The sequence below is a fragment of the Crotalus tigris genome, unplaced genomic scaffold (genome assembly GCF_016545835.1).
Source record: "Crotalus tigris isolate CLP2741 ecotype Arizona unplaced genomic scaffold, ASM1654583v1 scf7180000017847.2079705, whole genome shotgun sequence".
Lineage (NCBI taxonomy): Eukaryota > Metazoa > Chordata > Lepidosauria > Squamata > Viperidae > Crotalus > Crotalus tigris.
Window position 1 is genome coordinate 1,225,286 of NW_024096670.1, and position 24,275 is coordinate 1,249,560.

Sequence of the window (24,275 nt, forward strand, 5' to 3'; positions counted from 1 at the left end):
CTGCCTTTTATTAGTTTGGCTTCACAGCATCCATTCCAACCTCAGCTCAGAAATAAACTCGCTAGATGACCCGTACCTAGGTGTAGCACTAACAACAGTTAGAGAGGTAATAGCGCTGACCTATTTTCCAGGTCTGATGTACAAACAGTTGCAGTTCAAACATTTGACGTGTGCCACACAGATGCAAAGTATTTCTGTCATTGTTCAAGCTACATTTTTTGCATTTGTAGAAGTCTCCTTATTAGCAGCACATGAGCAGACTTTATTTCTGCTTCATCAATGGTCCGCTCAATACACCGCCTTTTAATTAGTTGTTGTTTTTTATGGAGATATAAAGCCACTTTCAAAAACAAAACAGTTCCTCGGTGTAACTTATTAATAGGGTGGAACAAAAGATTCCAATGCACAGGAAAAATAAATCTGTACAAAGGAGCAATTTGCTTTGGATCAGTAGTTCTCAACCTTTTTAATGCCGCGACCCCCAACCGGTCGTAAGTCGAGGACTACTCAACTGGTCGTAAGTCGAAGACTACTCAACTGGTGCAGCACCGTTTGCAGAAGGGGACTTTTGGCGGGCTCAGCAGGGCAGAGACAGCCTGGACAATTCCTATTGGCTTTTGAAAGCCAATAGAATTAGACTCTATTCAAGAGACTCTCTTCTATTGGCTTTCAAAAGCCAATAGAATAAAAGGGAGTAGCACAGCTAAGGAAAAGGGGAAAAAAATGGCGGACTGCGTTGTTTGGCGACCCCCGTGAAATGGTCGTTTGACCCCAAATGGGGTCTCGACCCACAGGTTGAGAACCACTGCTCTAAAGGAACTAGGATCCACGGTCCTTCGAGAGCTCCAGATACCATCTGGATCTGTACCCATCTCTTGAGGCAACAATCTGGAGGTGGAAGTAAGCCTGGAGCAAGCAAGGGGCTTTTATCTTTTTTTAGAAAGTCTTTTTTTCCCCCCACTAACACTTTTTCTTAAAAGGCATTAAGTTTTTGTGAGCTTATAAAAGCTTATGCCTTAGATGTTAGTTAGAAGATGCATCCAGATAGCTGATTTTTGTTTTTCAGAGATTAACCACCTCTCCTCCAATATTACCATCAAAGCAAATCAAGGAGCTGAAAAATCCCCCAAACTTGCTAAGTCTGTCGTCGGAATACGTGCAAGTGGTTTGGTTCCGTGTAAAAAAAAAATCCAACAGTCTCCTCTGCTCTGTTCTGTCCTCCCCTCCTTTCTTTTCTGATATATATAATCAATTAAGGCAGCACCGTTGTTTTTCCAATGCCAGCCTCGATCAAACCAATTTGTTTATTGAATTTATTTGCCAACAAGGATTTGCATGTCCGCAACCAAAAACTGATGTGCAAATTCATCCCAGGAGCTTCGTGGCACTCCAGACGCCTTTTTAAATAATTGTTTTACGCTATTCATCTTTTTAAAACTTAGTCTAGTTTAAAATGACATGAGCGGCCACAAAAAATCGAATTGCTAGCACTAGCAATCACAACGCCATCCTGGTAGACTTTTGGAGGTGATGGCAAATGCCTGAAAGAGGGCTGGACTTTCACCGCTAATAATAATAATAATAAAGTTGGAAGGGACCTTGGAGGTCATCTAGTCCAACCCCCTGCTCAGGCAGGAAACTCTTCACCATTTCAGACCAATGGCCGTCCAGTCTCTTCTTAAAAACTTCCAGTGTTGGAGCATTCACCGCTTCTGGAGGCAGGTTGTTCCACTGGTTAATTGTTCTCACTGTCAGGAAGTTTCTCCTTAGTTCTAGGCTGCTTCTCTCCTTGATTAGTTATGGCTTGGATGGGACACCACGAGGAGATCCTGGTGGCAGGGGGGCCACTCCCGGAAGCCAAAGCTGCTTCCAAAAACGAGAGCCCCCCCCCCCCACCAAGCGTGGCGGGAAGAGAAACCCGTCCTGCTCAGCCTTCCCAGCCTCCCCCGGGAGCTGAGTCAGCACAGCCGCTTGCCCTCCGCCTACATTTCCTAGCAGCCCTCGGGGCGGACATGCGCGTTGGCGGCTGGGCCGCGCCCCGCCGCGAGGCGTCGCGCAGGCGCGGCGGGCGGGCTGAGTAAGGCGCGCGCGGATTGGCGGCGTCCGGGCCGCGGGGGCGGCGCTCCGTGACGGAAGCAGCGGGGGCAAATGGCGGCGCGATGGTCCAGGGCCTTGCTCGCAGCGCCGCCGCCATCGTCGTAGTCGTCGTCCTCCCCCCGGCGCGCAGGAAGCGGCGGCGCAGGGGGCGGCGGAGGCGGCGGCGCCGCGTCCTCCCGCCCTAGGCCGGCCGCGGAGGGTCGCTCGGGCCCGGCGGCGGCGGCAGCTGAGGCGGCCCTGCCCGCCGCTCCTCCCGGGCCTCCTGAGGTAAGCAGGCGGCCCGGCCTTCTCTCAGGCCTCGGCCTCGCCGGCCTCAAGGGAAGGGATCCGCGCGGCCTGCCCGACGCCGCTTCTCGGCCGGGCGGCTTTTGGCCGGAAGCCACGCAGGCGCCGGGGGCGGAAATGGCTGGGTGGGGGTTGGGGGGGGCTGCCGGCCCGGGCCCGGATCGGCCCCCGAGGCGGGCATTTCCTGGTGGTCTCCTCTCCCCAAAGAATCCCCCCTCTGCCCCCGCGCCCATCGTGGTTCTCTCCCGGCGGCCCGGTCTGGATGGGGAAGGAAGGGCCGCCCTCGATCTGGGCCCTTCTCCTGAGGGGGCGGGGAGGGGCTGGGCGGGGGAGGGCGGATGGAGGGCAGCTGAGAAAAAGGGGTGGGGGCGGGGGCTTTCGAGGCCCCCGTTAGCCACCTCTTTCTCTGTCCCACCCCTCTTTAAAAAAAAAAGAAAGAAAAAGATCCCGGATGCGCCTTGCGTGGCTTTGCTTTGGGCCAGATTAATGCTGGGAGTCGTTCAACGCTTTGCGTAGACAAACTTTCTTTGCAGCGTTGTGTGGTGGTGGTTCGATGCCTGGCCGAGGATATCCATGGCGAAGGAAAACAGTAGGTAGGTAGGTAAGAAAGGAAGGGAGGGAGGGAGGGAAGAGAGGAAGAAGGGGGAGGAAGGAGAGAAGGGGAAGGAAGGAGAGAAGGGGAAGGAAGGAAGGAGGAAGGAAGGCGAGAAGGGGAAGGAAAGAGAAGAAGGAAGGGAAGAGAGGAAGAAGGGGGAAGGAAGGAGAGAAGAGGAAGGAAGGGGGAAGGAAGGAAGGAGAGAAGGGGAAGGAAGGAAGGAGGAAGGAAGGCGAGAAGGGGAAGGAAAGAAGGAAGGAAAGAGAAGGGAAGGATAGAAGGAAGGAAGGGAAGAGAGGAAGAAGGGAAGGAGGGAGAGAAGAGGAAGGAAGGGGGAAGGAGGAGAGAAGGGGAAGGAAGGAGAGAAGGGGAAGGAATGAAGGGAAGGAAGGAAGGAGGAAGGAAAGCGAGAAGGGGAAGGAAAGAAGGAAGGAAAGAGAAGGAAGGAAGGAAGGGAAGAGAGGAAGGAGGGAAGGAGCGAGAGAAGAGGAAGGAAGGGGGAAGGAAGGAGAGAAGGGGAAGGAAGGAAGGGAAGGAGAGAAGGAAGGAAGGAACTAACTCCCAGCTTCTCCCAATGGTGGGTAAGGGAGTCATTTCAGACAAGACCTGTCTAATTTGTGGCTCCGGCTGAGCTCCTTGGGAGCGTGAAACTTCCTAGCCTAATTAGACATAATTGTAGGGAGAGAAAAGGAAGATAATAAGGTGTTCTCTGTCTCTCCCTCGTCTTCTCTGCCCCCCCCCCCCTTAATGCTAAGTCTGCAGAGGCCGACTGAAATTTTGCCCTGGTAGATTTCGGGTTTCTTGAAAATTATTGGTGCCAATGTAAAACTGGGAGGGTGGGGAATGAGAGAATTAGATATAATGAGGGAAAGCCACTGGAGCTGCAAACTGGATCTCAGTCAGGGACAGGATCCAGTCTTTTTGGGAAGAAGGACTAGGTAAACTGGATCTCAGTCAGGGGCAGGATTGGATTGGAGGGAATTAGATTCGGTGAAGAAAAGCCGCTGGAGTTGCCCGCTGGATCTCAATCAGGGGCAGGACCGGATTGTATGATCGAAGCTTATTGGGAAGAAGGAAAAGGTAAAAGAGTCAGAGCTGTCCCCGCTTTTTAGTTTCGAAATGTAAATGCCAGTTGTTAATCCACATTTTATAGTTCATATAAAGTACGTAGATTCCTTGGCTGCGGCAGCAATTTCTGATTCGCTCTTGGTTTTTTTTTTTCTTCTCTTCCCTTGAACTTGTCTCCCAACAGTAGACTTCCTTGGTGAGAAAAATCATTTGTCAGCCATCACTAAAATACTTTGATGAATGCCACCAGTGTTCCTTTATGCCAAAGTTAGTTCCTTATACAAGCACAGATTACCTGAGACCTGTCAGTTCTGTTAGCATTTTGTTTTGTGCAAAACATCTCCAGATCACTGCGTTTCCACTACCTTGATATCTAGAAAGCTTCAATGTATTTTAATGCACCTGGAGTATTTGATTCAGAAAAGCTGTGCAATGAACAAGTACTGGAGGTGCGTTTTCAAGTAGAAAGCCAGTGGTCTAACTGGATCTTCTGTATTGTAAATACTCTAATCTAGTTAACATTCAAGTATCTAAATATGCCTTTAGGTTAAGCTTGTTAATGTTTGTGCTCTTTAGACAAATACCGGTCTCAGAGTATTCTTAGGATGGGTTTTATACACAGCCAATTTTTTCAGTTGAGACTGGTTAAAAAAAAAAGTGTAATTCTCTTCGTAGTCTGGCAATAATCAGTCATAACTGTATTGTCTAGACCAGCGGTTCCCAACCTTTTCTATACCCCTCACCCCTAGAACGCTTCGGATATATTCTCACAGCCCTTGCAAAAGTTCAGAGTGATGGCAACGAATTATGTACATACACTATAATTTTGAAAACCCATTTTTTTTACACCCGCAGGGAGTGCGAGTATCTCCAGTTGGGAACCTCTGGTCTAGACCATACTTTGGAAATGACTTGGAGTGTTTTTGTGTGTGAGAATGTATTAAAAAAATACAGGCTGTATTCACAGGATTTGTTTACCACTTAAACTTCGCTGGGATCACATTGCAAGTTCAAGTATACATTAGCTATATGGGCCGAATTAATTCATTTTGTAGGACATGAGAATTGTCTACTTTTATCTGTGAAAATACGCTGGATGAAGAAGTCATTTACTTTATGTAACACTCTCAGGTTCCTTATTAACACCCACAATGTTTGGGGACAGGGAGGACATTTTTTTTTAATCTTTGTATCAAGGTTGATGACATTTGACAGATGGCATTAGCTTATATTCACTATAAAAAACTTGCACCTGTAAGACATTAAAATGTGGAGCAGTTCCTTTCATCTTCAGCTGTTTTCTTCTCTTCGTCTTGCAATATTGATTTATACATAGGGAGCGGTTAGAGTTTTCAGCCACAGATAAAATGGTTTTAGGTTGACAAAAAACCCATTTGCAATATTTTCCTGATACCACATGCCGTACAATTTGGGGGAAAAGCAAACGTCTTCACAACACCATTTGGCGTTTTCTGTTTGGGCAGGCAACGTGTAAAGAACCCCACCGTGCCTTTATTTTGGGTTTGGTTTCATCGCCTCTTGAGTGGTTTTTTTTTTAAAAAAAAAACAAAAACAACGGGGCTTCAAAATGCCAGGGATTTTGTTCACCATTTTAAAATGTGAACTCTGCAAATGTTCCTTTAAGGAAAATCAGAATTGTCTTTTAAAGCAATTTTTTTCCCCCCTTTCCACAGAGAATATGAAACAGGCGTCAAAATGACATCCAGATTCGGGAAGACCTATAGCAGGAAAGGTGGTAATGGCAATTCGAAATTTGACGAGGTGTTTTCAAACAAACGGACCACTCTTAGTACGAAATGGGGAGAAACTACCTTCATGGCCAAGCTAGGCCAGAAGAGACCCCACCTTAAGCCAGATATTTCCGAGATCCCTAAGAAACCCAAAGTCGAAGAGGAAGCAATAGAAGATCCGTTTGGATTTGACAGTGATGAAGAATCGTTGCCAGTTTCTTCCAAGAACGTGTCCCAAGCAAAAGGATCCGCTCAGCTGGAGTCAGTCGAAGTTTCCCAGCCTGCAGATTTCCCTTCTGTTCTTGAGTCTAATAGCCGATTTCCTCCCTCGCTTGGTGAAGACGCTTTGGCCAGCAAAGGTGTGTCTTTTGATAATGCCACGCACGACTTGAAAGAGAAGAATTCGACCAGAAACATGGCAGAAGACTTCAGAAGCAGCAGTGCTAACCCTCTAGCTTCAGGTAATAATAATAATAATAATAATAGTAGTAGTAGTAGTAGTAGTAGTAGTAAAGTTGGAAGGGACCTTGGAGGTCATCTAGTCCAACCCCCTGCTCAGGCAGGAAACCCTACACAATTTCGGACAAATGGCTGTCCAGTCTCTTCTTAAAAACTTCCAGTGTTGGAGCATTTACTGCTTCTGGAGGCAGGCTGTTCCACTGATTAATTGTTCTCACTGTCAGGAAGTTTCTCCTTAGTTCTAGGTTGCTTCTCTCCTTGATTAGTTTCCACCCGTTGCTTCTTGTTTCTGCCTTCAGGTGCTTTGGAAAATAGTTTCTTCTTTATGGCAGCCCCTGAGATATTGGAATACTGCTATCATGTCCCCCCTCGTCCTTCTCTTCGTTAAACTAGACATAGCCAATTCCAGCAGCCGTTCCTTATATGTTTTAGCCTCCAGTCCCCTAATCATCTTTGTTGCTCTTCTCTGTACTCTTTCTAGAGTCTCAACATCCTTTTTACATCGTGGTGACCAAAACTGGATGCAGTATTCCAAGTGTGGCCTTACCAAGGCATTGAAGAGTGGTATTAATACTTCACGTACGCTTTGCGTCGTGTAGTTGGTGCCCAACGTTGACCGTTAAGCCGGTGTGGCAAGCTAGCTAATAGAAGCTAGTCATTGTCTTTGCTGAATGCTAGTTTTCTGATTTGAATCGTTCATTTGGCCTGTGCTTGGCAATGGTAGTGGGAAAGAAGGCAGTTTGAGACACGTCTCATATTCTGAAGTTTACTATCAGCAGATGAGAACCTTTGCAATGTTTGGCAAATTAGCCTCCCTGATCTGTTTTCTAAACAACCAAATGTAAAAATTGTAAAAAAAAAAAAAAAGAAGCATCAGTATCAACCTCCCTTTAATCCTTAAGTGAATACAAATTAAAAAAAAAATCATATAAAAGGCCACATGCTCAACACAATCTATTCCCTATCATAGCAGTATTACAGAATCAGCAAGATCTTCCAGCGTGAAACATCTTGTACTGTTTAAAATGCTTGTGCTTCCGGCACTGAACTTGGATCTGTCATTTAAAATGTATACTGAAGAATGCCATTCGTTAGTGAAGGGATGTTACAAAACTACTCTGGGAACAAAGTATTCTAGCGAATGTCAAGAGTGTTCTGTTTCTCCTCTGGATGACGCCAAGCTGGCTTTTGGTGAGAAGGAGGAACTAGAAAAGGTACCAAAATGGCTGGATTGGCAGGGTCTGGATGAGAAACAAAATGTTATAGGCATCTCTGACATTTTTTACTTCCTGGAACAACAAGGTTTGTATACTTACACACAAGTCTGTTGTATTAGTTTGTATAGAGCAGTGTTTCTCAACCTTGACAATTTTAAGGCGTGTGGACTTCAACTCCCAGAATTCCACAGCCAGCAATGCTGGCTGTGGAATTCTGGGAGTTGAAGTCCACACGCCTTAAAATTGTCAAGGTTGAGAAACACTGGTATAGAGGAACATTGCAGGTTCATTGGTCTGAAATGGGCATTTAAAAAAAAAAAATCTCCTAAAGCAGTGGTTCTCAACCTGTGGGTCGGGACCCCATTTGGGGTCGAACGACCATTTCACGGGGGTCGCCAAACCATGCTGTCCGCCATTTTTTCCCTTTTTCCTTAGCTGTCCTACTCCCTCTTATTGGTGGCCACACCCACTTGGGGGTCACCACAACATGGGGAACTGTATTATGGGGTCACGGCATTAGAAAGGTTGAGAATAGCTGTCCTAAAGGAAGATTTCTTTGAATAATACATACGGAACAACGGTAGCCACAGTACCTTTAAATGGTATTTTAGCTACCTATTGTTATTCTTTTCCCAGACATTTTGCTAATCCAAGCCATTAAAACCTACAATCTCTGGCACAGGGCCTGTTTTTGGAACCATCACTTAACAATGATTTGCATAGGGGGTGGTGGTGGTGGTGGTGGTGGTGGTGATTTCTTTGAAACAATGATATTGCTATAGATCTATTTGGATCCAAGTCTCCTGTTGGGTAATTCATTTCAGGAAGTCACCAGAAGTGCTATCTTTTTTATAATGCTTTAATCCACTTCCTATTCTGTTTACTGGGGCAGTTTGCATCTACAAATACCTTCCTCAAACTTCATTGCATTCGTATGCTAACAACTCCTCTAACTATTGACATTTACGGTATATGACATTTTCAACAAATCCAAAGCTTTTTGGTAACCTTAAGCTGTCTTTGTAAAACTGTAGGGTGTACCTGATTACCACTTAATGGCTTTCAACTTTTCAGTTTTTGGAATAGTTAAAATTCACTTACTTACTATCTCTGTTTAAGTAGTGTGTTAATAACTGAAGGCGTTGTCTTAAAAAGAACTGTGCCTATTGGAAGTAGAATAGAAATGTAATTGTAATGGCCTTCTGCTCTGTCTTGAAAGTGAGTACTTTTCTACCCATGTGGTAGAATAGGAATGTAACAAGTGCTAAAACATGTAAATATCACCTGTGAATAAAAGTAAGTTAATGCAGAAATAAGTAGAAAAAAAAGAGGCATGTTTTGTTCTCTTGCTATAATGTCCAACTGTTTTAAATTACATATGAAATGTTATTGTAGAACTCTGTGTCTATCCATGTATACACACACGGACAAACATTTGTGTGTGTGTGTGGGGGGGTATTTCTGAAAATACTGAGCCTTAAAAATGGATGCAAAATTGAAGGTTTTAATAGAACTCAAGCTTCCGAGTGAAAATCATAGGGTAATAATACTATTCATTAGTGAAATCCACCTGCTTAAGAATTGAAAGAAAAACATATGGTGTTTACTTACTCAGGTGAAATCCCACAGAGTAATAGTCATGTGGATTCCTGAAATCCTTAGTAAAATAACAACTCTTCATTCACCAGGCATGTGCCTGCACATATAGTCAAATTATAGTAGCATATACCTATATTTATAAAATTAAGCAAAGTTCAGGTTTGGTATTTCACAGCTACAAGTGAAGAAATTGTTTTGGTTTCTTTCTAGGTCCTAGAAACGGAGTCATTTTAAAACAAAATTTGTGTCCTCATCAAATTGCACATCAGCTAGCAGACGTAATGCTGTTGGGAGTGCTAATTTTTTTATTTTTTTTTCTTTATTGGATTTTCTCTACCGCACTTTTTGTAAGAGTTTTAAAGGCATTTTGCTTGAGCATCAGATTGCAGGTATCTGTCTGTCAGATTGGACCATAGTTTGTTGCCACCCAAATGAGCCACAGTGAACTTAATGCTTGGCTGCCTCTCTCTTCTGTGTGGCTGGGAGATTAAAAGCTTAAATTATGGTCAGTGTCTGTACTGATAAAACGATTAACACATTAACAATACAGTTATTTAGCTTGTTAATCCAAACAAGTTGAAAAATTATTAATGCTTTTAGGATGAACCGTAGCTAACATCTAACAAAATAATGGCCTGTAATTTAATCAGAAAAGGAAGAAGCAAAAACTGCTGAAGAAAATGGACAATAGGGGATTTGTGGCTTATCTAAGCTGCACTAAACTGTGGTTTAGGGCGATGTGCAAATTCTACTACCGTGCGTATGATGCAGCTGTTATAATTTGCAATGCTGTCCTCTATTGATGGCCACTGTTGCCAGATACATCATTTTATCTATCCCTGGCAGATACTCCTCTTAAAAAAATTTTTTTTCCATGAAGCTCAGGTTTTCTGCTCTTGTCTGGAGATATCTAATGTTCAAAAGCCTCAACATGACTTTTATTACGCCTTCTGTCTTTTTTGATAGTGCTTTGGTGCACGTGGTCTTGAGTTGTAGTTGGGGAGGTGTTTCCTTAATGTTTCTCTTCTGATACAAAGATTAGCCTTATCAGTGCAACATGTAAATAAGTTAGTTTGTAGTGCCGAAATTGCCTTTAGTTTCTTCCAAAACCGAGGTGAATCAAGACAAATGTTAGGAAACTGGGCCCAATATTTATACCTTCTCATCAGTGATTCGGAGTTATAAATGAGAAGAGAAGTAACTCAAGTTTGCAAAAGATATCAAAGGATTTACTGTAATTTAAGCCCCTCCCCCCCCCCTCCAAATGGAATTAAGAACTTTAGCAAGAATTTTCAAATTTGGGAGATGGAGATTACAATGGCGAACGCAGCTAATATTGTAAAAACATTTCTGGTATTTTAACTGTAACGTGTTTTTTGAGTTGCAAGCCACCCAGAGTCATCGCCTGAGATGGGTGGCTATAGAAATGGAATGTATGTATGTCTTGAGTGTTTTTTTGATACACCCTGTCGGCCCAAATACGGGAGGAAGAAATCTTTTTGAGCTAATTAGCTCGAAATAGCTATCCCAGTCTCCCAAAAATTTAGCGTATGTATGTATGTATGTATGTGTGTATGTAGGTCTTTGGTTGTTCGGGTTTTCTCCCGCGTAAAATTGGAAGTGTCTTGGTGACGTTTCGACGAAGTCCCATTCGTCATCTTCAGGCTGGTGTTTTCAGCTTCGTGCTCCTCGAAGCACGAAGCTGAAAACACCAGCCTGAAGATGACGAATGGGACTTCGTCGAAACGTCGCCAAGACACTTCCAATTTTATGCGTGAGAAAACCCGAATAACCAAAGACCTACATACAAACACCCACGAAAACCTCAGAAAACAAGTATGTGTGTATGTATGTATAAATAAATAAATGAATGAATGAATGATACCGTGTTTCCGCGAAAGTAAGACACAGTCTTACTTTTTGGAGGGGCTCTGAAGTAAGCACTAGGATTTACTTTTGGGGAGGGCTTTTGGCTGGTACCAGTGGGCCGCGAGCACACGCGGGTGGGGCAGGGCCTGTGCATGGGGTGGAGAAGCAACACAGTGGCGAGAGCGTGGTGGCTGACCAGGTATGGTACCCGGGCAGGCAGGGCGCGTGCCGTTCCTGTGCCAGGCCAGCCCCTGTAGCCACAAGGTGTCCATGCTGGGTGGCAGCAGGAAGGGTGGCCAGGTGGGGGCGGCCAGGCCAAAGAAAGCGGCAGGTGGAGTGCCGGAGGTTCGGGGAGGGAGGGCGATGAAGTGGGCGAGCTTTCTGCCATCAGCACCCCCATGAGAGAGAAAGAGAGAGAGACTCTTTTGACATCTAAAATGAAGCTAACACTGCATATATCCTTTTTTATCTTTATGATGTGTGTGTGTGTGTATGTATAGGTGTGTGTGTATACACATACACACACACAACCTATAATAAAGGTAAAAAAGGATATATGCAGTGTTAGCTTCATTTTAGATACCAAAAGGGTTTTGCGGCTCCCAGTGTTTTGTTTTCGGTGGGAAAACAGGTCCAAGTGGCTCTTTGAGTGTTTTGGGTTGCCCACCCCTGGGCTAGCAATTCTAATTTGCAAATGATTTCCAAGCTAATATTTATACAAGTAGAGTTGCTTCAGGTTTTAACCACTCTTGAAATGACTCACATATCATTCTTAAGTTTCCCTATCATTCAAAAGGAAACCTTGTGAAAAGGAAGAAAAAATGTATGCCGCTATTGGCTCTCCAAAAAACGACACAGTCAGCTGTATGTATATGAATAGATGATATTTCTGCTCATTCAGTAGTCTCCCCCCCCTTTTCTTCTGGTTCTAATTTATTTCCCAATGTGTCACCTCCCTTAATTAATTTGTGGTTTTATGGTGCATCACCCTGAAAGCGGCTTTAGCTATACAGTAGTTAATTCATCTTAGAAATAAGCAAATGGATAAAATAGCTCTTTGATTCCAATATATCACAGTATATGAGAACCCGTTTGGTCTAGTGCAGTGGTTCTCAACCTTTTTAATGCCGCGACCCCCAACCGGTCGTAAGTCGAGGACTACTCAACTGGTCGTAAGTCGAGGACTACTCAACTGGTGCAGCACCGTTTGCAGAATGGGACTTTTGGCGGGCTCAGCAGGGCAGAGACAGCCTGGACTATTCAAGAGAGTCTATTCTATTGGCTTTCAAAAGCCAATAGAATAAAAGGGAGTAGCACAGCTAAGGAAAAGGGGGAAAAAAATGGCGGACTGCATTGTTTGGCGACCCCCGTGAAAAGGTCGTTCGACCCCAAATGGGGTCCCGACCCACAGGTTGAGAACCACTGGTCTAGTGGTTAAGGCGCCAGACTAGGAACCAGGAGACGTGAATTCTAGTGCCCCCGTAGACATGAAAGCTGTCTGGCTGACTTGGGCCAGTCACTCAGGTTGTAAAATTGGTCACGATCCCAGGGTGACCTGCTTAACAACCAGCCACAACTTTACGACCGTAATTCCGGGATCAGTGTCAGTCGTAAATCTTGGACTGCCTGTGTTGCTTTCAGTAAGATCTAAAATGGCTGACAAAGGTACATTGCCAATAGCAGTACTTTTATTTGGTATGTACTTGTATAACAGAATACCAGAGTTGGAATGGACCTTGGAGGTCTTTTAGTCTACCCCCTGCTCAAGCTGAAGACCCTGTACCATTCTGGACAAATGGTATTTTCTTCTTAAAAGGCTCCAGTGAGGAAGCACCCCAAATTCTGGAGGGGAGCTGTTCCTCTGAATGATTATACTCACTGTCAGGAAGTTTCTCCTTACTTCTAGGTTGCTTCTCTCCTTGGTTAGTTTCCATCCGTTGCTTCTTGTCCTGCCTTCAGGCGCTTTGGAGAATAGCTTGACTCCCTCTTCTTTGGGGCAGCCCCTGAGATATTGGAACACTGCTGGTATCTAAGAACAGTGTCACAGTCTCCCACAAACACTATCCTGCGTGGTAGGCTGAGCTGAGAGAGGGTGATTGACTGGCCTCTGTTCCCAGTGCAACACGAACCCTTGCTGGCTCTCATACAAAAAATATCATTTTATGGAGGTATTTTTTCCTGAAATTTCCCTCTTGCTTGGGCAGAAGTGTTTGTCTTCCTTGATGTGACGGCGTCCTTCACGCCGTATCTTGTTTACAGAAAACGCTCTAAACCAGATGCTTAGCATTTAAGTCAAACTTGCCAAAATAGGGAAGCTGTTATTTACTGAAAACATCCGCTTTTATAATGTGTTGATGAAAATGCTATTAAACTCATTTCAATTTGTAGTATCAGGTGTGTGTGTGTGTGTGTGTGTATTGTGTGTGTGTGTGTGTGTGTGTGTGTGTGTATATATATATATATATATATACACATATATACACACAAAAGAACTTCCCACCCCCTAAGCCCCACTCTGAGGACGCTGGCAGAGGACCAGCGAAAGCTAAGTTGTTTTAATTTTTGTATATAACTGTTTTTATTGTTTTAAATGTGGTTTTAACAATAAATAACTGGAGTATACTCTTCCCGGAGATCGAAGATTGCATCATTGAACTATATATATATATATTCCTTTTTTTAAAATAACAAGTTTTATTAATTTTTCAATTTTACATCCAAGTGTTTAGGAAGCAGCATGGTGATTGGCTAATCAGTTGTCCAATAACAAAATCTTTCGTGCATATCTCAGGTTGTGTCATTAAAAGTTCCTTCTCTATTTCCCTTAATTATTGTATCACATTCAAATTAATACGTTTCTAGTTAATAGCTCATTCAGTCAATACATTTGTCAATATAATTTTACTTATACATATAATTTTACTTATACAAGTCCTGTTTTTGAGTTTCACCGAATTCCAATTACCGTATTTCAATTTAGCCTTTGATAACCATAATATTTAAACTTCGGGTACCGTATATTCCAGCGTATAGGGCGACCCGGCGTATAAGACGACCCCCGACTTCGACGCCGAGTCGCAAGACGATCGATGCCGAGTCGCATGCCTAGAAAGTCGTTTTATATGCCGGAAACTACCGGTATTTCCAGCGTATAAGATGATCAACGCCGAGTCGCATGCCTAGAAAGTCATCTTATACGCCGGAAACTACGTTATTTCCAGTGTATAAGACGATCGACGCTGAGTCGCATGCCTAGAAAGCCTTCTTATATGCTGGAAACTACCATTATTTCCGGCGTATAAGACGACTCGGCGTATAAGACGATCCCTGAGTTCGGCGCCTGTTTCAACGCTCTCAGAAGTCGTCTTACACGCCGGAATATACGGTAACCCAAATTTCCCTAATTTTCATTACAGAATAATTATCGTATCTAAAATGCACATATTATTCGGATAGTTACATTCTTACTTTAGTTCACAAGTATTGAAAATGCTATTAAACTCATTCCAATTTGTAGTATCAGGTGTATGTATATATATATATATATATATATATATATATATATATATATATATATATATATATATCTTTTCACTGGTTTTTATTTTCTAGATACTGAACTGAGTTATCCCGAGGACAACGAGAACAGCCATTTCCTCTACAAGAACGCCGAAGACAATAGCGTGAGTGCTCAAATAGCAGAAATTTCCGGGTACAACATTGAAATCAAGGAATCGCATGACCCTTGGGATTGCCATATTGGCCCCAGAGACTCCCCCTCGGACGTAGCCCACACCAGAGAGTCGCTAATAACTGGCTTATATGATTGGGAAGACGAGAACGAGGACGGCCAAAGAGGAGAATACATGCTGGGATTTGACGACGAGCCCCTTTCGGAGATTAAAAACAAGGGCGAAGGGCTGGTCAAGGAAGAGACGGAGGGCTCCAAGGAAGCCATTCACGAGGAACTGATGCAAGCTGTTCTCAGGCCGAGTAACTGTCGGACATACTGTCGATCAAACAAAACAAAACTGCAGGGAATGTCAAACTTTGATAAGCTGCTGGATGGCACTCTCCAGCCTCTCGCCAAAGCAAACAGCGATTCGGGCGCCGACGGTGTGAATCCCGTCAGGAAGGTTGCTTTAAGTAGCGGGACCAGTTTTAAAGGGGCGGGAAGGACTAGAGACTACACCGTTCTCCACCCGTCCTGCTTATCGGTTTGCAACGTCACCATCCAAGACACCATGGACCGCATGGACGAATTCGCCACGGCCACGCCCGCCGACCTGGGGGAAGCGGGCCGCCTGAGGAAGAAGGCCGACCTGGCCACGGCCAAGACTGCCGCCCGCTTCCGACCCAGCAACACCAAATCCAAGAAAGACGTCAAGTTGGAATTTTTCGGCTTCGACGACAACGACGAAGGCGGGGGCGGCGAAGGTGGGTCCAGAGCCTCCGGGAGCTCCAATTACAAAATTAAATACTTTGGTTTCGACGACTTAAGCGAGAGCGAGGACGACGACGAGGAACAGCTGCTGGAGCGGAAGGTCAATAAGAAGAGAAGCAAAACGGCCGCCACCGCCGCGTCTTCGCAGCATTCCACTTCGGATGGAAACGAGGGCTACTACTCTCAGGATAGCCAGTCGAGTTCCAATTCAGGTAAGTCGGCATCCCCGCGGGACGTTTAACAGACGTGGTCTGCTCGCTCAGGTAGAGGGAACTAAATCATTAAAGGGAAGAAGCAGCCAATTTTGAGCTGTGTCTTTTGATGAAAATCCGGAGGGGAATAAATGATTACTGAAGACAGATGGAATTTTCCTCATTAAATTGGGAGGAGGATAATAATAATAATAATAATGATGATAATAATAATATCATTTGCCTGTAAGCAAAAACTGGTGGGATCATAAAATAGAGAAAGTCATAGAAAATGATAAAATTAAACTGCTCTGGGACTTCAGAATTCAAACAGACAAGCACCTGCAACATAACACCCCAGACTTAACAATTGTCGATAAGAAAGACAAAAAAGTCTGGATAGTGGACGTGGCAGTGCCTGGAGACAGCAGAATAGACGAGAAAGAACTGGAGAAGATAACAAAATACAAAGACCTACAAATAGAAATAGAAAGACTGTGGCAAAAGCAAGCAAGGGTAGTACCAATAGTCATAGGCTCCTTGGGTGCAATCCCAAAACAACTGGAGCACCACTTGAACACCATTGGCATTGACAAATTCGCTATTAGTCAATTGCAAAAGGCGGCCTTATTAGGAACTGCTTCCATCCTGCGACGATATCTGTAATACCATCAAACATCCACATCTGCCTATCCCAGGTCCTGGGTAAGGACTCGATAGGTAGACAAAATGCCAAATCCAGTCTGAACATCTGGCTGACTGTGCGATGATCGATAATGATAATAATAATAATCCACATCTGCCTATCCCAGGTCCTGGGTAAGGACTTGATAGGTAGACAAAACGCCAAATCCAGTCTGAACATCTGGCTGACTTTGCAATGATCCACAATAATAAAGTTGGAAGGGACCTTGGAGGTCATCTAGTCCAACCCCCTACTCAGGCAGGAAACCCTATACCATTTCGGACCAATGGCTGCCCAGTCTCTTCTTAAAAACGTCCAGTGTTGGAGCATTCATCGCTTCTGGAGGCAGGTTGTTCCACTGGTCAATTGTTCTCACTGTCAGGAAGTTTCTCCTTAGTTCTAGGTTGCTTCTCTCCTTGAGAGTCTGAATACTGTGATAAATTGTAATATAAATCTAATTTACTTTAGCAGCGTCAACCTTGCAAGGTGACATTTGCTCACACGGTCCAGTAGGCTAATTTATTTATTTTTCTAAAGTTTCTGCTTCTTGACACTAATTCAGTTATAATTATACATCCTAATAAATAACATGGAGACTTTGCCATATCAAGAGGTCTTTAAAAAGAGCTGAGCAAATTCTCATCTGCCCGTGTTTATCCATCTCTGGAGATCAAAACTTTGTAGAAAAACTGAATGTCTGGATCCTTAGAAACACTTTTCCATTCTAACATGCCTAATGTTAAAAGTACAGACTGACACTAATTTTTAATATGCAGAATTATATTATTTTAGAACTCTTCCAACACAAAAGGTATAACGAAAAAGGAATAGTAAAGCGTCCTTGGATTCAATGTAAGTGTTGAAGTGATTCAGGTAATGGAAAACCAAAACAACCTGAAGAATTTCTAACAAAAGGCTTGCTTACCTATCCTGTATTTTATACAGCTTAATGTTTGATAGAGAGGAGAAGTAACTTGAAACTTTATAAAGGTAATTATTGGGTCTAAACAATAGCAGGTAACATATATTCGATTCCAGAGTCTTTATTTATGGACATTTGTTAAAGTGATACAATGAATTGCTTGTGAAATAATGTAGAAGTACATGTTGTAAATTTATTTCATCTACTGAAAAGATGCACTATCTACAAAAAAGAAAAAGAAACTTCCATCAGCTTATCAAGGAAGTGAAACTAAGTAAAAATGTTTGAACTGTGTCAATAATAGACTGGTTAATTTTTAAAGATAAATAAATAAGAAAGAAAGAAAGAAAGAAAGAAAGAAAGAAAGAAAGAAAGAAAGAAAGAAAGAAAGAGAAAGAAAGAAAAAGGATGATTTAGCCACGATAGAAATAATTTAGTCACAAAGTAGGAGAGATTTACATTTGAACTAGGCAGTAAAGAAATTCTTCAGTTAAAAATAAATATTTTTTTAAATTACAGAATTCTCTTATGACAATGACAATATCTCTTCTTCACATATATTTCAAAAGAAACTCCCCTGATACTTAATTGGGTCTCTAAATTAGCTTAAAAAGAACGAGAAAGAATCTAATTGCAATCAGATAGCTCTTGGTAATGTGCCAGAATAAATAATGTTTTATGATCTTATAGCTATTGAGATTGGTTGGATTTCTTCAGTGAAAATTGTGTTTAGCTTCGTTGCCAGTTCATACATTTTATTTACTTTGTATTTATAACGATTTGAGACCCTGGGCAGCGTACATTTAAAAAGGCAATCGTAAAAACCAGTAATTAAAACACAAACTTGGTTGGCTGTGAGAGCTTACCATTCAAATGACTATAGAATATCTGAGTGAGTATTGTCATTAAACTGCTTCTTATCTTTGGAAGGAAGTGCTACAAAGTAATAGAAATGAGAGGTATTCATTTGAACTAGTGTTTTCTCAAACTTCGCAAATTAAAGATACGTGGACTTTAATTCCCAGAATTCCCCAGCCAGTATGCTTCCTGCAGGAATCCGACTAAAGGCATTCACAACAGATGCTATCAGTTCCTCCAGAGAAGTGTTAAAGAAACGGGCAACTGAATTAATAGATTATTTTTTTTTACTCCCAGCTCTATTATATTCTGCAAAAACACTTTTATTACCTACAGGTGCTGCAAGTGAAAGTCTTTCTCCATTTATTCCCACTTGAAAGGGAGTCAAATGGGTGCATCCTTGTCCCCCCACCTTTTATGAAATATTTATATTAATTGTCTGATACAGGTTCTGCCCCAGAGCATAATCCTCTTGCGTGCCTCTTTGTGTTGACGCTGCTGTCATTCTAGATTAGTGATTGTCAGAGGCTTCAGACTTCAAGCGATATTCTGCCATATTAAATCAGTTGCACCTTAATTCCACGAAGCGAAGGTAGTCTTATTCCCCATCTTGCCAACTGCTGCCCTATTGGAGAAATCAGCAGCATCTTGCGTGAGGTTTGCAAATATTTAGGAATCTGCTTTTCAGTGTTTCATCCTTTGATAACGACAAGACCCCAAAAAATAGCCATCGGTGTCCATAAGCCCTCTCGCTCTGGTTGGGGTGTAATAAGTAACTTGGAGCAAAGACTTTTTTTTCTCTGCAGTACTCAAAACTACGATTCCACATGTTTTGCTCTATGCTGAACAGACCTTTCTGGCTGGAACGAAGTGAGGCTTCCTTAGTAGGCCATGGGAAAAATTAGTCTTTTGAATTATGGGTTGAAAGAAATTCAGTCTATCCTCACTAACAAGTTTACTTCGTCTTGGAAAACAGACTTGTTCCTTTGCAGTCTTTCAGCTCAACCCTTGGGTTTTTTTTTATAACAAATTTTATTAGTTTTCCAATTTAACAACCAAGTATTTAGAAAGCAACGTGGCGACTGGGTAATCAGTAGTTCAGTAACAAATTTTTTAGTACCTATCTCAGGTTACATTATCAAAAATGCCTTCTCTGTTTCCCTTAACATTTGATACAACATAGATAAACTAGTAAATTTCTAATCATAGCAAGCTCAGTTAAAGCATTTATCAATCTATTTTTTGCTTATACATATCCTTATCCTGTTTCTAAATTTTACCTAATTTGTAATTTTTTATTACAGTATTCCAATGTAACCTTTAACATCCATAATATTCAAATTTCTGGTAACCCAGATGTCCTTTATTTCACTACACAAAAGTTATGATATCTAAAAAACACACATTACTTACTTAAATATATTCTTATTTCATTTCATAAACATTTTCTATTTCTCATCCTAGTACATCACACTTTACTAATAGAGCAACCTTTATTGTCTCACATCTATCATCTATATTTTCTGGGCTAAACAATAGTTCAAAAGTGATTCCTAATATTTAATGTCCATTTCCCTTATAAATCTAAATCCTAATTATTAGTCCAATTAGTCCCTTATTTTTTTTTTAAATCAGTTTCCAACAAGTCTAGTAATCACATTTCCCTTCATCTCCCTTTAGCCCATTAGAGCTCAACCCTTGTTAATGTTGGGAGCAGAAAAAAGGTGGGAAAAAATCCTGGCCATTGCTCTTGTTAGAAGTTGGTGGCTTTAAATTAAATTTGAGCAATTTGAATAGTCTGGTTACATATTTCACCCTCCAGAGACCGATGATGCTTGATATTTGTCATAATCTCCTCTTTAATCTGTTCGTTTATCGCTTTCATTTATATTGTTTTAATTTATATTACATGCATTCTCTCTTGGTGTTTGCTCACTTCCATCTCCTCCCCAATATGTTTGTTCCCCACTTTGCTTCTTTATGCATATTACATCTTTCTTTTTTTTTTAAATGTCCAGCATCCGTTTGAACATATCCAGTGAAGAAGAATCTAGTACAATATCTGGCTCTTGGTGCCACTGTCAAATTGCTGTTATAGCTGGATTCTCCCCCCCCCCCAACAGCCATCTCATTGCCTTCTTGGTTTGCCTTCTCTATTATTAAACACAGGAATTGCTTTAAAAAGAAATACTGCTTTGCTGTTCAGCTTAATAGCACTTTGGTATTGCAATTAGTTTATGAAATATGTCTCTGTGTAAGTGGTGGCCTTTTTCTTTAGTTACAGGGAAGGAGGGACTGTTAGTAAGGGATCCGTGCTTTAGGTACAAATATATTTATAATTATGAAGTTTCAAATAGGGTCTAGTAATTAGCATAACATTCTAGTTCTCATCTGACTAATTTAATTTATTGGTTATGAACTTTCAGTGATTATACCAATAGAGGTAGCTGTACTTGCACATGTGTATCATAATTTCTGCTTTTAAAGAGACATACCCTTCTTAATCTTAAAACCTCCAGATGGAAAGGTTTGCCTGTAAATGTTATTTGTCCTTCCATTTCAAAACAATATTTCTGAATTCACGGCAGGAGGGTTAGAGGGTACAGTGTGGGGCGAACTCAAATCCCAGCCCTGTGACACTATCTTGGTAAGGCTGTTTTCAAGTTAAAACATTTTAGCAAACACGAATAGTTCCTGCTTCTAATTTCCTGCGTGCAAAGTGGGGTTTTGGAAAAGGATGGAAGCTATTAAGAGGCAGATTACTGGGAAGAAGCACATGCCTTTTAAAAAGCTGCATAATCAAAAATATGAATGCATTAAATGTTAAAAGTAGAGTCATTTTCTATTGGGAAGTAAAAAAAAATACTTATCGATGCATCTTGGTGACCACTGCTTCAAATCCTCATCTATATTTGAGGGGGAGGGTTTGCAGTTAAACCCCTCCCTATGTACCAGGTTTTCCCGAAAATAAGACCGGGTCTTTTTTTTTTTTTGGCCTCCAAAAGAGGCACCAGGTCTTATTTTGGGGGGATGTCTTACTCACCTCCGGCACCAACAGCCTCGTCCAACCGGTCCACTTCTTCTGGGGCCGAAGGAGCAGCTTCATTCTGTAGTTGCATTCCGGCCTGCATTTCACTGTCAGGTCTTTCCAGAAGGCCTATGAAGCTGAGTACCGAGCTATGGATTGAATCCATAGCTTGGTTCTCGGCTGCAGAATGCTTTGAATCCATAGCTTGGTTCTCAGCTGCAGAGGCCTTACAAAACATAGCTCGGTTCTCGGTTGCAGTGGCCTTACAGAACTGAGCTATAGATTGAATCTGTAGCTTGGTTCTCGGCTGCAGAGGCCTTACAGAACCAAGCTATGGATTCAATCCATAGCTTGGTTCTCAGCTGCAGTGGCCTTATAGAACATAGCTCGGTTTTCGGCTGCAGTGGCCTTGCAGAACTGAGCTATAGATTGAATCCATAGCTTGGTTCTCGGCTGCAGAGAGGCCTTACAGAACTGAGCTATGGATTCAATCCATAGTTTGGTTCTCAGTTGCAGTGGCCTTACAGAACATAGCTCGATTCTCGGCTGCAGTGGCCTTACAGAACTGAGCTATATATTGAATCCCTAGCTTGGTTCTCGGCTGCAGTGGCTTTACAGAAGCGAACTATGGATTCAATCCATAGCTTGGTTCTCGGCTGCAGTGGCCTTACAGAACCGAACTATGGATTTAATCCATAGCTTGGTTCTCGGCTGCAGTGGCCTTACAGAACCGAACTATGGATTTAATCCATAGCTTGGTTCTCGGCTGCAGTGGCCTTACAGAACTGAGCTATAGATTGAATCCATAGCTCCGTTCTCGGCTGCAGGAGCCTTCGGAAAGGCCTGTGACTGAGAAATGCAGGCCTGGCTGCGGAAGATGCCTCAGAAGAAGTGGGCCGGCGAAGAGAGGCCTGGCTGCCAGGTAAGTCAGTGCAGGGCGCGTGGGGCAGCTCCACACCCCCACCTCTGCCCTAGCTTGACTTTTAGGTGTGTACCTTGCCCTCAAACTAGGGCTTCTTTTGGGGGTAGGACTTATATTAGGCCCATCCCCCAAAATCAAGCTAGGAGTTATTTTCGGGGTAGGCCTTACTTTCAGGGAAAACACGGTAGCAATTAATAAATCAGCGTTATTATATGGAACAAGACTACATATTTTCAGTTCATTAGGAGGTTTTTACTGGGGGTTTGAGAGTTAACGTTAATTTTTAAGTTTTATGTTGTTATTTTATCATTGCCTTTTGCTTCCATAGAAGTCCAGTTGTTTCATTGATTAATACATTATAGAGAGTTACACTGGATATTCTGATGTTTTCACCAGCTGAGGAAAGAGCATTAATGTATTTAGCATTAGATTTTGGGGGGTAGATAGATGTCCGTTCTGCTGCTTGTATATATAGCCATGCCTATGGTGACAGCTTCTATTGTGTTTTTCCTTCGTGTGGTCAGCTTTTATTGTCCATGAAGCCAAACTGAAGCTGGATGTTAACTGCACTCAGCATTTGGCTAATGCTAAATTAGAACTTAAATGGACTCCAGAAGATGGTAGAGGACAGGAAGACCTGGAGGAACGTTGTCCATGGGGTCGCGATGGGTCGGACACGACTTCGCAATTAACAACAACAACAAATCAGAATGCTTTCTACTATTACAAATTGAAAATTGCTTTATAGAGCTGCTGTGGGTGGCATGGACATTGGCGATTAGCTAGCATTTTATTTCTCCGTAGGCTGATTTGCGAAGTTCCTCTTAGCCTCACCAAACCCGCTACTTCGAAAGCAAGGTTCCGGCTTTCTTTAAAAATAACAAGAAGAGGGAGTAGTTTATTTCCTCCGTGGTTGTAATTTCATGTCTTCCCTCCTCCCACCCCCACTCTCTCAGTGGATCCTTTTTTTCGTGACTCACTTTCACAACTCTTCCTCCCCTTTTTTATTTTTATCGTTGTGGGGAATGTTACGTACTCAACCGTAGTTGTAATTCGGAGTCCTCTGTTCCTCTTTTAAAATATAGAAGAGCCTGAAGCTACTGTGGTTTTAAGTCAAAAGAAGGTGGCTGTACGTTTTCCTGGAGATAAAATAGGTAAATTTTGCTGCCACTTGTTTGTTTGTTTGTTTAGTACCCTCCTTTTTCAAGCAAATGCTCTTAGTCTGTGTTTAATCTCTTCACCTTTGAAACAGACTCCTTTTTTTTAAAACGAGATTTGTTATTTGTTAACCCTATAACCTTTATTCCTGTAGAGCTGATGGAGTTTGCAGACGATCCATCCAGCGTTCCAGAAAGCAATAAGAAATCTACCAATTCACAAGGCGATAAGTCTAAAGAAAATACACGGAAAATATTTAGCGGACCAAAGAGGGTAAGTGGGAACGTTAAAAACCAACTTCATAAATTAGTCGCCTCTTCGAACGCGGTTTTTTCAGACAGAGTTGAGTCTTTTTAACCACGATATACGTATATTTCTATGAAAAATACAATAATAACCACGAAAAACTCTACTTGCAGTTCATAGTGGGTCGCAAATGTCCTTACTTGAAAATGGTAATTGGGACTGGAATTCTATCACTAAGCAATGTGGTCATAAAACATGGTGTTTTGGTGATCTGTGCTGCTTAGTGCCGATAGTCCTGGCAGTTCCCAGTTTCTGTTGTTAAGTGAGGACTTCACATAAGTATGACTTTTGACTTCCGGCCAGCTCTCCCACTGACTTGGTTTGTGGGAAGCTGGCCAAAGAGATCATAAATCAGATAATATAACTGTGGGATGCTGTGATGGTGGCAACCTGGGCCAGTTCACATGACATGCTAGGTCAGGGGCGGGGACCCTTGGCTCTTTTATGATTTGTGGACTTCAACTCCATGGCTGGCTCAGGAATTCTGTGAGTTGAAGTCCACAAGTCATTAAAAGAGCCAAGGGTCCCCGCCCCTGTGCTAGGTGTTTGGAAGTTTTGTTTAATCTATGCAATACTGTATAGTTTCTTAACAATTGGAGAACTATAAAGCATATTTAATTAATACAAGGGCTTGAATGCTAAATGATTTTTGTGGTTCTCATATACTGTGTCACCACTTGTTACATTAATTTAAAGCAGTGGTTCTCAACCTTTTTAATGCCGCGACCCCCAACCGGTCATAAGTTGAGGACTACTCAACCGGTCGTAAGTCGAGGACTACTCAACTGGTGCAGCACCGTTTGCAGAATGGGACTTTTGGC

The 24,275-nt window shown here is 42.5% G+C and overlaps 1 protein-coding gene across 3 annotated transcripts in view; it reads left to right on the forward strand.

The window, feature by feature from the left end:
• The first annotated feature begins 2,108 nt into the window (after positions 1-2,108).
• Positions 2,109-24,275, forward strand: part of WAPL (WAPL cohesin release factor) — a 57,742-nt gene continuing 35,575 nt past the window's right edge. Inside the window, exons 1-5 of one of the 3 annotated variants that reach the window (XM_039343403.1) lie at positions 2,109-2,364; positions 5,740-6,257; positions 14,553-15,596; positions 23,076-23,144; positions 23,303-23,421. In XM_039343403.1, coding sequence (XP_039199337.1) covers positions 5,762-6,257; positions 14,553-15,596; positions 23,076-23,144; positions 23,303-23,421 — 1,728 coding nt within the window. In that variant the 5' untranslated portion in view covers positions 2,109-2,364; positions 5,740-5,761. Of the gene's footprint in view, positions 2,365-2,766; positions 2,976-5,739; positions 6,258-14,552; positions 15,597-23,075; positions 23,145-23,302; positions 23,422-24,275 lie in introns of those variants that run through there. The other 2 variants (XM_039343401.1, XM_039343402.1) reach the window with 2 other exon arrangements.